General features: G+C 41.6%; 1 protein-coding gene across 1 annotated transcript; it reads right to left on the bottom strand.

Annotated features, from left to right (window-relative positions):
- Positions 1–1,597: 1,597 nt before the first annotated feature.
- On the bottom strand, positions 1,598–9,046 carry LOC115368943 (Golgi phosphoprotein 3-like). The gene is made up of 5 exons (XM_030065390.1): positions 8,661–9,046; positions 7,974–8,105; positions 7,278–7,392; positions 4,260–4,420; positions 1,598–3,805 (listed from the first exon to the last, which is right to left on the bottom strand). Exons 1-5 carry the CDS (start codon positions 8,868–8,870, stop codon positions 3,542–3,544), a joined length of 882 nt encoding a protein of 293 aa, XP_029921250.1. The 5' UTR covers positions 8,871–9,046; the 3' UTR covers positions 1,598–3,541.
- Positions 9,047–14,092: the final 5,046 nt, after the last annotated feature.

The following is a 14,092-nucleotide window of genomic DNA, read 5'->3' on the forward strand; positions in this document are numbered from 1 at the left end:
TTCATCTGCCCGTGGGTCAGGGTTCAGAGGGCATTCTGTGACCATGTTAAAATAAACAACTAAAATAGACAAGAACATAACTGAAGAGATTTAAAAATCCAGTTTTAACAGATCAGTCATGCAATACCATAATCATTCTCACTATATAAACATGGTAATTTCTCACTTTGTTAAATCTCCTCTTACTGAAATATAGTTATACATTTCCTTAATGAAGCCCATTCACACCAGCATATTGTTGTTGCAATAAGACTCCAACAAACAAAGTGTTCAAAAGACTCGGGACAAAAAAATATGACACATAAACATGCATTATGTACTTAAATGGTAAACAGCATCTGACGTCAAACATGTTGGTTAAGGGAACGTATGACAATACTGTAAAATGGGAAGTAGGAAGAACTTGGCAGTGGCAGACGGGGTTTCCACAGTCGCGCAGTTACGTCACGAGCCACTATAAAAGCCTGCATCGCTATCAATAGTTCAAACCTGTTCCTTCTTGTCAAGCCAGCAATACAGAGCTATATCAACAACTGGCAAAGGACTTGTGCCTGAGAAAGCAACCGAACTTCGAAAGCCGTCTGCTCTTCTGTTTCAGACAGATAAAGCATTTGTTCTAAAAATGACCGGCCCTGGTGAGTAACTTCCCAGATTTGATTGACCATATCCGATGTTTAAAACTGTTTAACCTTTTGTGAAGTGTGTGTATTCAGTCTATAGACTCTTATATGGACTTTAATCTTCTGTTCTCAGAGCACACCGCCACCGTTATGCACTGCGCACACGAGCTGCGTAAAGTTGGAGACGCACTTGACTGGAGATACAAACTACTGGAAATACTGACCAAGAACTACAAAAATGTCATCAAAGTCAAATGAGACTTTTTGTCAAACTGCATGTCAAGAGAAATTGGATAATGCTGTACAGAGAGGCATTCAAAGATGCAGCAGGGGGGGGTCTTGGAACTGGACGCTTCACTGGTGGCAAATTCTGGACACGTCCTGATCCAGAGGACAAGTTGCTGGAGGTATACAGTGGACTGCTGTCATAGAAAGGATGGAGCCCTGCGTTGAAGCCCAAAGCTGTGGGATGCTGTTGATCCGCTGATCCAGGTCCATGGGGGAAATCCACCAGGGACAAGCATCTGAATGGAAATTAGGCCCATCTGCTGGAGACGCTGATATTGTTCCTTTCCAAAATGGACAAACATATGGACATACAGCATGCTATACAGAAACAATGGTACCTAAATCTTTCTCGATTAACCATTTACATTGAGATGTGAAAATTGTATGTCTTATTCTGTGCATTCCCTTTACTGGGCAATGGTAGCTGGAAATATATAGTTGCAATTAAAAGATGTGCTTTAAGTAAATCCAGTATCTGGTGATGTGTGTCCCATAGTGGCTTATTATTGGTTGCTACAGTAAAGAGGCAATGAACCAGATATACTGCACATACAACACACTATGCACAAGTTATTTGTATATATTTAAAAGACAGAGTACATTCAATAAGCTGAAGAAGTGGAAACTAACATCAAACGTGAACGGAGTGAATCCATAATGGAATAAGAACGACCACAGCAAAACAGTGCTAAATTCAGGCACTTAAAGGATCCATACTTTATTTTGTTGTAATACAAAAGCATACAGAATTATAGAGAATAGGAGAGAAGATCCCTTTCATTGAATTTCATTTCATCGTACACATATAATGACTAATAATTACATACAAGCCTTTCCTTTGTAGCTACATCCACAAGTCCCACAGCCCTCCACCAATAGCATGCATGATCTCTGTAAACAGCTGCGAACAGTTCTTCATACCTACAGGCATTTTGAAGGCAGAAAAAAAGGACAGAACTACAGTATGGTGATAGGTGATAGGTGACTTCATACACAGATCACGCCATTCAAACCAAAGAACAACTCTTACAATGGAAATTGTACATTGAAAAAGTTTTTCCCGGGCCCACTTTTAGGTATGTCACGAGATAATCGTTCTGCCAGCGGACTGTATGTTTTTGAATGTTTTCAGTCTTGAACATAAATTCATCTGAGGGCTATGCAACTCTTTCAAAACCCGCACTGAAAAAGTGTCAGTACAACATGCCTGCATGAGTCCATTAGAAATAACACCCAAATATGACAAAAAATACAAAATGAGGGTTATAGTGTGAGAGGGAAGCTTGAGTATTTCTAGAACTAATAACAGCCCATTTAGCAAAATTTAGCATGGTTGTATTAACAATCATTAATTATGGGCCTTCATCACAAATCTGGTGTACGCTATATGCACGGACATTTTGAGCTTCACTTGTATAAACTAGATCACCGTTAACTGTTTGTGCATCTTTATGTCTCACATTGAGAAAATGTGAATAGTAGATTTCTCTATGGATCAGAAGGAAGGATTTTACAGTAACTGTAAAGATAAACAGGCATACAGATATTGTGATATTTCAAAATTATACCACGACTGCTAAACTTCATACTTTTCAATCTCATTTTCACAAGTAGGTTATTCAAGCCAAAGAAATACCCCCCGAAAAAAATGTTGTCGTAACTACAGGGCTACTAACTGTGCAAAGTATCTGATAAATGGCAGGCTACTCAAGCGTCTATTAGCAACGTAAAACAGTAATGGAAGACCAGTCACATCCCATAAAACACAGAACAGACCCTTGCAAAAATGACAAACTAAGAAGATATCAAGAGTACTGTTGCACTCAAGTTTTAAGTTCTTCTTTTAGGCCACTGTAAATTAAGGCCAAACTGTCCTGCCCTTCAATTATGCAGGGCCTGAACTTTAGGAACTTAAGCTGTGACTTGGATCCTCTCTGGCCTCAAAATGCAATGGGAGGGAGTGAGGGGAAAAAATTCGGAGGAAAACATACAGGGAATGAATAAGAGGCATTCACGCAAAGTCTGTTTGAGGAGTGAACCTTAGCATGCACTCCCAACACAACTGGGAATGAACAGGTGGAAGCAGGAGACCTGCGTGAATGCCAGGAGTACAAACTGCCATGTAACTTGCTATTCTTTATCTTTGCATAAGCATGTGGGCAGAGTATGGAGAACAGGCCAGGAGCTGATTCTGCTCAGATCTTAAACATTAAGAAGAGATGTTATTTCCTCAAAATAGAAGCCACTTGCACCCAGTAAAATCTTCGTTTTCATCACTGCCACTGTTGCCACCTTTGTTGTCCGTCACTGTCATCTAACATGAGGAACAGACACCCGTCTGTTAGTAGTGTCAGAGTTGATCAGAATATCCAGTCTCCCAGTGGCAGGTAATACACCTCACTGGGTGAGAGCAGCCAGTCATTTGTCATTGAAGGATTCCAAACTTGACTTGGTGAAGCCCGCCACCAATAAGATTGCTTTGGGTTAACAAGGTCTACCACCAAAATGTCATCTGGAATAGGTGTACAACCAGGCGCCCCAACCAAACAGATTGTCTCATTAATTGAAGTCTTTCAACCAATTAAATAACACAGACCATAGCCAGATCTTCCAGTCCAACCAATCAGCTGTTTTCATTTAGTGAATGCAGCCACCACAGCCCACATCAGTTCATTAGCATTGGGCTTTGTGCTCTCTTTCTCCGGCTCCAGCTCCAATAGAGTGTGGACCCTCTTCATGCCCAGGTCATACTGCTCATCCTGGAGGGGGGCGAAGGCATTCTCGAGAACGTCAGATGAGTGGGCCAGAAGGATTAGTGCCAGAACCCGCTTGTCCATGCGATGTGGGTCGTTGACCCACTTCTCCAAAACAGAATCCTGGACCTTCTTCACGAGTCGCTGTATGCAATATACAGAAGTTAGACAAATTATATCTAACCCCACAAACCACCCCCCTTCTCCAACTGCTAATGCACCTCCACTCGTCCATCCTGACCTCAATAGTGAGAGAGCAAGAAATAGAGCCAACTGTGCTATGTTACAAATGAGCATGTGACTTTTAACAGATAAAAATGTATTTGATGTCTTTTGTATGGAAACAAGCCACATTGTTATGACAACCTAACTAGCCAACTTCAGCTCATAAGAGATATTCACTATCTTTCAGAAAATAAGAGCAGACTTTTAAGTAGACCTCAACATTAAGACTGATAACCAGTGATTATGGGCTTGCGATGTTATTCTGCTTGTCATAATGCTAGACCCAAAGTGGATAAAAATAATGTTCAGCTATGAACTAAATTAAAGGTTAAAATATTCTGGTAATAATCCTCCTCATTTCAGTGTACCTTACCTGTTTAATGGAGCTGTTTGTGAGCGGATGCGTGGTCATGTCAAAAAGCAGGAAGTTCTGCTTCTCTGTTGTGAGAACACCTTTCTCTACCAGGTTCTTAGCGAGACGTTCTCTCACATTTCTCAGCTGGTAGTGCAGCTTCAGGGGGTTCCATGTCTCTCCTAAAAGAGAACACAAAATAAGATGCACTTACTGACATCTAAGGCTGGCCCAATCGCCATTTTACAGGCTGTGAACTGATAGACTGTGGTTAAAGTAGTCATCCTTATAATATTCTCGCAATATCAATATTGAAGTATTAGATCAAAGATGCCGTGATATCGCCTAGTGGAGTGACATATCAAACCTGCTTGAAGTGACTGTCCATAACAATGTCCCGTCATCAACAACAGCCATGACTCAGAAATATCAAACCACAGAATGGCAACCAATCCGAAATGAGTACTCCACAAAGCCATGCATTAAAACTAATTCTGGTAGCAGGAAAGCATTAGCCGGAAACATTAACGTTACTGTATCGTCCTTTGTTGTTCATTAGAGCCGACTTTTCCAGCTTGACAGGGCAGCGCCAATGCTCCTACTTTTATGCTGAAGCCTTAAGAATTTTTTCTTTCATCTTTTTCACGCCTTTATAGTCAATGGTTTCAGGTTCTCCCTTTGTGTCTGCCTGTAAGGTATAACTAATCCTCTGTTCTTGATTTTCTTTCTCATCTGTCTCCCAACGTATAAAAAACCCCACTAGCCAGCCAACAATGCAATAAACAAAGTATAGTAAAAACCTGTAGTTGTAATACACACCCCTGTAGTATATATAATGGACAGGTGGTGGTGGTGGTAATACCCTTGTAAGAAGGTTAATCCCAATAAGATCTAAACATAGTGGTGAACATGGCAGCCTCTTGTGGGCTGACCTGCTCTATGTAGGATAAAATATCTTGTTCTACGCCTGCGAAACAGTTTGAATCAATGGGCCGGATGCGGCAACAGTCACATGCATTTCTCTTAAATTTTCTCTTATTTTTCTGTTAAGAGAAAACAAGAGAGGTCAACTCCAAATGCACCTAACTGCCTTATCCATTCAAACCTGCTCTTACCAAGGAGTCCTGAATGACAAATCCCACCTGTTGGTGAAATGGAGGTGTGTTGTCTGAGCATTAGATAACACCCCTAAACACTATAGAAGGGCAGCTGTTGTGCTGTGTGCCTACTATTAAATGACCTTACAAAAAAAGGGAAGAAAAGAATAATAATCTTTCTAGAGCACAAGTACTGGACATACAAGAAAGTCAAAACGCCAACAATGGCGAAAAAATCTGAGTTGCTGTGAATCTTATCTCTGAAGAGGGATGTACAGCTGCTGGAATGAAATGGTTCAGTATTAAATTGCAGGCCAAACTAGAAATACCACCTTGCGGTTGTATGCTTCCATTATCCGGCCAAGTCGCAGTTTACAGCCATGTCTGTCCAGGCTCATAACATTTGTAGTGAGGACTTCCATTGATTCTAGTGAATAATTATCAGTGAGAAACACGCTGTCTTCACTGAAAGACTGTTTTTATAAGTGACTAATAGAAAGATTTATTACATAGTGCAACAATAATCATCTGAATCTCAATATCAACAAAACCAACAAGCGTGTGGTGGGCTACCAGAGGAACAGGAAGCCCCCTGGTTGTCATACAAGGAGTGGAAAAGATGAGTTATGGCAATGAACAACAGCCAGAAAAGTGTTTTTGTGTAACATTACAATGACACAGTTAAGATGACTTTTGACAGTTTGGAGATAAACTGTCATGACTTCATCATTATATCCTGTTAGACATTTGTGTGAAACTATCATAAACAGCATCTGGATTCTTTAGTTACTTTGTGCCAAATTTGATTGAAAGAAATTCCCTCAGAGGGTTCCTGACATATCATGTTCATGAGAACGGGACAGACGGACAACCTGAAAAGATAATGCCTCAGCCACAGCTATTGCCAACATGGAGGTAGAACAAGGCTCTGCCCAAGCCGGGCACGCCATGGTGACAACTGCAGGAGGACAGGAGTTTCTGAAGCTCCAACACCAACAAGGATGCAATTCTACTGCATAAACACGCTAAAATTCATTTATGCAGTTTTGTAACTATTTTTTTAATACCGGCTTAGTTGCTATTATTTCAACAAACTCTCAAATGTCTGCATTCAAATATTCTTATTTCAATAATCAAACCCTAATAATTGCTCTAAAACATAAAATAATCTAAAAGTGATTGTGCATTTGATATTCATATAATGCATTTTTTTTTATGTTGTTCAGTTTTGAAACTTATATTCCCATCGGCTGGAGAAGCGATTTGTGCACAGTCGTATGTTTTCTTATCTTGCTAAGAGCACTCTCGACCACTTGTAGAATTTTTTTCTTTATAAACAGAAAAGCAAAAATAAGACATCAGCGGTGAATCCCAGAAATCAGTGGAGTGATGACAAAATAAGAACAACTTGTGGATAAGAACAAAATTAAGAAGATATTTCTAAGTCTACTGCTTCCTGCCTCTGGCCCATTATCTCATGTGAGTGTACATTTTTAAAGATGTATCTGAGAAAATAAATCCTTATTCTAATATTTAATGTTGTGGTCTAGAAATGATTGGTTGCACCTTTATTAAGGGATCACAACCGAATCTTTAGACTGAAGTGCATGTAATTTTTGCAGTTTAGAGTACATCCAGTGATTCGACACTTAGTATGTAGCCTGGTGGATTTTTGTTCTCAAACACTGTGCGATGATTGATCAACACTGTCGTGCGCCTGTGGGAAGCCAACGTCTGGTCGCACTCGCTTATTTGACACTGAACCTTCATTATTTTAATTAGAGAGGTCCGTCCTAATGATGTGCAACATCCAGCACGAGCTTTGAAAATGAATACCTGTGAGCCACATTTCAATCAAATGAAACAATGAGAAAACTGTCACAATGGACTCTGTATGTTTTAAGTTTGGTCGACAGACGGCAGACACGGTAGGCTATCTCACCGCTGAGAAGCTCGATCCAGCTCTGGACAGTCTCTGGAGGCTGGGTCTCTTTAATGTGCTTCAGAGCCTCATCCAGCAGCATGTCTCCTGTCGGGGCATCTGACTTACAGATCACCTGTGCAAATAAGAGAGACAAGCACATCTCAGAACGACACACACCTAAGGCATGGACATTAGGGCTGGGTGATACAACAACATTATCTTGACACTGTGGCATGAGACTAAATATCATCTGGGATTCCTGGTATTGTGATATAGCATCGTAGTTTGGTGGTCCTGAATGCTGCATTGAAGTTGTCATTCTGTTCATCTCACTTCGATCATTTTTATTGCAGCAAAATGGGATTGTCAAGCAGACAGACAGACCCACTCGGTCATAAAGAAGCTGTCATAAGTGTTGCACTGAGTCTTGGTAATACAATATACTTGGCGTCGGTGTATCGCTACAATATAGCAACACAAAACACTGCAAGCCTGTGCTGTATTGATTTTTCCCCATCCCTACTATTTTGGTGATACTACAGATCCCTAGAGAAGACATTCATCCTTTTGCTTAAGCCCCTTCAGCCTGACGCCAGTAGGCATTTGGTGTCTTGCTCGAGGGCCCATCAGCAGAAGCTGAACTGAGCCTGCAGGCTTGAGCCCAGGCCTTTCAGGTCCTCCTTTCAGCAACACTTACACGGCCAGATTCCTCACCTTCCTTGTGAGCAGGCTCTTTCTCCTCATCCCACAGGCCTCGAGCTGCAGCCTCCCTCTCAGGGCCAGCTCTATGAGCATACACCCTCGAAGCCCGGAAGAAATACAGTCATTCCAGAAGGACGTGTAGCCCTGCGAGGAGGAAAGATCAATAAAGGTGTACTGCTGCTTAGCTGACGTGTTAGCTGTTAGGCGGCTTTGTGTGACACTTCCAGGTCGACCGTCCACAGTCATGCTGCTGCTGGCAAGTTGTCAAAGAAAAAAAAATCATAAAAAGGAGCTAACCAGTTAACATTAAATAATTACCATAACCATGACTAATTCCTCTTACTTGTGGGCTAATTCTGACGCACTTGTGCTGTCGGCTGCCAGCAATATCCAACTTGAATGGTATGATAATTGCTGGAAATGCGCAGTTACGGCACAATTAAAACACGCGATTAGGCAGTCGTTAGCTTGGCTGACATTAGCTGATATCATACTAAAAAAACAATGCAGTTCATGCCAAATGACAGGTTAAACGTAGCAAACGTCAACTGGCTGTAACTTCAAAAGGGTGAATTCAAGTTAGCTCTGTTGACGTCTGCAAACACGGATGTTACGGAACTAACAGGCGAGCTAACGTCATCTGTTGGCCAGCCTGAAGTTACTAATGTAAAGTAATGTTACCAACAAAACAGCTCACACCTCTCGGTCCTTTAGACCCAAAAGCAACACTTCCTCCATCAGGGTGAGTCTAGTTTCTTTGGAGTCCCCTTTGTCGTCCTCTTCCTCGTCTCCGCGACGCGCTTCGTCTTCCTCCCCGCTGGAGCCTCGCTCCTTGTCGGCGGCGGCGTTGCGAGTGGCCTCGGTCCGTCGCTGGACAAGGCCCGATGTTCTCTGTGTCAGAGTAGTCATGACTTCTGCCCACGATCAAACCCGATCAAAGTGCGACCCTCGAGCTGTCAGCAAGGCACGGCACATGCAACTCGAAATGTCAGCCGAAATCGTGCAATCTTACAAATAAGTCAGCTGTTCTGCGTTAGCCTGCTCGGCTCAAGAATCCCTGCTTCGACTCTGCCCACTTCCTGATCCAACATGGAGGCGGCGAGTTACGTCAAATCTCAATTATCCGCATCTTCCCGGTGACGCTTTCAGGTGCTGTTGGAAATATCACAATTGACCAACAACGAGTTTGACGGCTAAACAGGTAATAAACGCGACTCGGAAAGTGGGCCCCCCTCCTTGCCCATGTCACACCCCATCTGTAGCATCAATTTGCCATTAGACTGCCTCCGTTTTATTGAAACTGCTAAGACGATGCTGAATTGTCCGAAGTCTGTATTTTATTCGGAAAAGTAAAACGATAAGCCTAAGCTCTTTCTTTTCCGAGGTTGTATTTCAAAGTATTTCAATCATGTAATGTGCACATCGTGCCACGAGGTGGCAGGCTGAGGGTAGGAAATAGGAGCTCGTCCACCTCACGGAGTCCTTCCAAAGCGCCAAAAATTAGATTACGCCCTCCGATCAAACTTCCCTCCCTCTCCTCGGGCTTGGAGAGGGCGCAGAAGCTGCAGGAGGAAGTGGCTGCTGGAAGCTCCCCGTGAATGACATCCTCTTCTTTTTCTGTGTTACTGTGTTTTCTGTGTTTCGTGGTTCGACGTTTCGTCTGTATGTCTCTCGCAGGTAAAGTGAGGATTGGCCAGAGACATAAACAGAATACACACCCCGCCTTTCCCGGAAGTTCTGGGAGTCTCCCGCATTTTGAAAACAAACAAACAAACAAACACACTAAAATACAATAAAATAAAATCTCATGCTGATTCGTCATTCCTTTGTCGATACACTGGCTGGACCAATCACGTCGCGTGGAGGGCGGGCTTCATCGTTCTACCTCTTTAAGTAACTGCAGGTACGCACAGGTGATGCACACATGAGAGATGAGTCCTCAAGAAGATATACGTAATTAAATAAATAAACTCTCTCTCTCTCTCTCTCTCTCTCTCTCTCTCTCTCTCTCTCTCACACACACACACACACACACACACTCACTCTCTCTCTCTCTCTCTCTCTCTCTCTCTCTCTCTCTCTCTCTCTCTCTCTCTCTCTGTCAATACATAAATACAGTACAGGCCAAAAGTTTGGACACACCTCATTCAATGCATTTTCTTTATTTTCATGACTATTTACATTGTAGATTCTAACTGAAGGAATCAAAACTATGAATGAACACATGTGTTATGTACTTAACAAAAAAAGGTGAAATAACTGAAAACATGTTTTATATTCTAGTTTCTTCAAAATAGCCACCCTTTGCTCTGATTACTGCTTTGCACACTCTTGGCATTCTCTCGATGAGCTTCAAGAGGTAGTCACCTGAAATGATTTTCACTTCACAGGTGTGCCTTATCAGGGTTAATTAGTGGAATTTCTTGCTTTATCAACGGGGTTGGGACCATCAGTTGTGTTGTGGCCTGTACTGTACATCGAGAGAGACAGAGATAGATAGATAGATAGATAGACAGACAGACAGACAGACAGATAAATAGATCATACAAAGAAGTTCATCAGTGCAGAATAATGCCAGTTTTGTTTTGCGTAGAGCACAGTGCAACAGAGACGTCTCAGTTCCATGTGGAGGTTTAATGATTGTAAAACACACTGAGGTCTGAGGTGAGTGTAGCAGGTCTCATGACATGCCTGCACCAGCAGTACTAATTGTTAAACTAGCTAAGCTGGGGGCAGTAATATTTGTGTACACAGCATAAAGACAATATCAGAAGATACCATAAAACTATCAACGACAAAACAGTCAAGAAGTGATTTACCTAAAGCGCACCAGAAATGGTAAGAGCAGAGATGACCATGAGACATAAACCATAGAGACAGAGCACAGAGACATCATCAACTCTCCATTCATTGCTATTACTAGCAAGGCAATAACTGCCAGCTAATTTTGGTAGACTTCCTGACATAGCTGGATTATTCTTTTTATGAGCAATACCTGTAAGGTTAGATAGAAGAAAAAATTTGATTTGGTGGCTGGCCACCAGTCACTGGGCTCTGAAATCTGTTTTTCTAGGGTGGGGTGTCTGTCTGTCTGCCAAGGCTGCTTGCCGTCAACCCTTTCCTGCCTGCCAAACTCAGTAAAATCTTCAATTTTACTCATTATAATCATCCATCTCTGTCTGAGTCTGCACAAGAGTCCCTCTTGATTTGTGACACTGAATCTGCTGGACTAGACAGTGCATGACATTGGGAATGTGTCACTTTAATTCTACATAAAAGAAAACCACAGTATCATAACTACATACAGGCACTAATGGGACAAAGATAAAAGGCAAGGGGATACTATGAGGCATACAATGCATAGCTGGACTGCATATTTCTAAATAACTAACATAACTAACTTGGCTTTATATCAAACTGTGCATTCAGGCAGCATGGTAAATAGTATGATTACAACTGCAGACAGGTATGCTAAGTTTCTGCTTTGGAACAGCCGAGCACGGGATTGTTGCAGTGAGTTAATTAGTTTAATGTAACTAATTTAATTACATAATAGACAGACCTGCCTGAGGAGTAGTTCCTGTCTGAGTAGGGAGGCTAAATTTGGAGTGATATGGTCCCCTCAGTAGTCTGGCAGCAGCATTTTGTAAAATCTGAAGATAAACAGATTTTTGGTTACAACAGGAGTAAAGTGAGCTCTAGTAATCGAATCAAAGGGGTATAAAAGCATGAATGATTTTATCCAGATGACTTGTGGACAAAAATAGTTTGACTTTAGAGATATTTCACAGCTGAATAGGAGGACAGTATAAGCCTCACTGGTGACGTCATGATTGTTCACGGTGATGCGTGGTATTTCGACATATCTGCTTTCCACAGAAGTTACAAGGAGAGAACAGTGTATCATCACCTGCATGCAAAATCAAAACTTTGACGTATGCACTGCATGCAATTTGAAAGAGTAATGTCATGCCATTTGTAGGCAGATTGATGAGATTGGGTTTGAAACGTGGCCTAGATGGTCTCTGATAACATGGTGGAAGTTGTGTGTGTGGTTTTGTGAAAAAAAAAAAGAGACTCAGAGGTCCTCAAGTGATATCTACTGATATGTTTTTTTTTTTTTTTTTTTTAACTGGAAAGGCTGAAGGGCTTCAAAAATCTATCTGAATTTCTAAATGAGCCTTCTCATGTTTCTCAACTCTTACACTTAAATCAAAATTGAACTTTGAACTATAAAATTGAACTGGGTTGTACAATTACCTGAGCGTGATATCAGTCCACATGATGCTGAAATAATCCTTATTAGTTGTTCCATGCTCCCCAGGGCTGCTAATCTGGAATACTGGACTATACAAAGACTAGTACTGGTGTGTCAGCTGTCCACTCACTATCCCTCTGTGCAGCAAAACAGACCCCAAAATAACACTGTCAGTACTTAAACATCAACAAAGTGGCTTATGCTAATATAAAGACACAGCAAATCCCGGTACCCATTTTGTTTGGGGAAATTAAACCATTCTTTTCTTGTTATTTTCTTTTTTGAGTATGAAAGTAGATCCGGCCGGTAGTGTCTGCAACTTCAATGTGCGAGGAAGAAACAAATAGTACCTGATAGTGCTTTCACAAACTATAATTACACAGAAAAATGGGTACCGGGGCTTCTTGTTTTTTATACTTGCATAATCCGCTTTTTTAGGATTGATTTATGTGCTAAAAGTGCTATTTTGGGACTGGTTTTGGCACGCTATGGAGGAAAAAGGAAAGATAGAAATACAGCATTATAGAGCAGCAGCCCAGGGGAGCACAGAGCAGCTAATGAGGAAATTTCACCGCCATGTGGACTCGCATCACTCCCTGGTAACTGTACTACCAAAGTTCAATTTTGTTTTAAGACAGCCGCAATGCCCGTTTTCCAAATAATCCCTGCTGATGTTATCTTTTCCGTTATCCTTCAACTACAACAGAGACGTCCTCTTCACCAAGTCCTAAAAAAAAATCCTTGGAGAGATCATTCCCCCAGAAGGTTGGAAATATGCTCAGTGTAAACAACACCCCCCAGCACCATAACAGCCTAGAGAGTCAACCAACGCTCTGACCATATAGGTAGCATATTTGCACACAGTCCAAGATGACAAGATACACAAGGCCTATACTGGGGAGAGTCTATTAGCAAATGTGCTCCTGCCTGACTCCTGTGTTCAGATTACATAAAAAGCAAACTGACTATTGTGTTGCAAGGTGCAATCATTTATTTAACTCTAGTCTTACTGTTCTTTAGCGTAAAAGTGATTTGTGGTTGCTGAACATTTTTGGAGCTGTCTTTATTTTCAGTGAATATGACACGCTATGGATAGACTTTGTTTGTTTGCCTCAATGGACAAGAATAGTTTTCAAGTAAGCAAATTCTAATTAATACATTCCATTCACATGTTTATGGTGGGGAAAAAAACAGGTAGATAAACCAAAGTTAGATTTGTATCAACTGAAAGCAGTCGCCTTTTGAAATGTGAATATTGGACTTGATTTTTTTTTCCAAAAGTAAATGATGATCTATGAGCTCGTCAGCTCCTACCCAAACCCACTGACACTATTAATAGACTTTCAGGTCCCTGAGAAGCCTGCCAGAGATCTATGGTTCCTGCCTGAGAATCTCCAGTGTTTCAAATGGCCCGAAGAAACATCTGTATTTTTCACTTTGCACATTTTTGTTCACTGAACCTGGAGTCCTAGTCTTGACAAGAAGGCTAAATCACTCCCCGGGGCTTTAAAGAAGGCCACACTCAGGCCCATATTGGAGCCATTTCCTGTCTCTGGAGTGGGCAAAGGGTTGACCCTTAGTGCCCCCTCTGTATAAATGCACAAGCGCACACACACACACACACACACACAGACATACACACACATATGCACATACACTTTTAAGACGATGCTCCCACAGAGAGAAATAGGGGAGTCATTTACCGCAGCATAGCAGTAAGTGAATAACAGAATCTCTCAATAGCCCACTACACTGTACCTCATCGGTGAATAATGGCTGAGAAAATATAATTATTTTTAACAGCTTGTGATATTCGAAAACCCTTGTGAATAGTCGAAGGGTGAGAAAAAGCAGGTTCACAATTTTGGGATTA

This window comes from Myripristis murdjan, chromosome 12, assembly GCF_902150065.1.
Source record: "Myripristis murdjan chromosome 12, fMyrMur1.1, whole genome shotgun sequence".
NCBI lineage: Eukaryota > Metazoa > Chordata > Actinopteri > Holocentriformes > Holocentridae > Myripristis > Myripristis murdjan.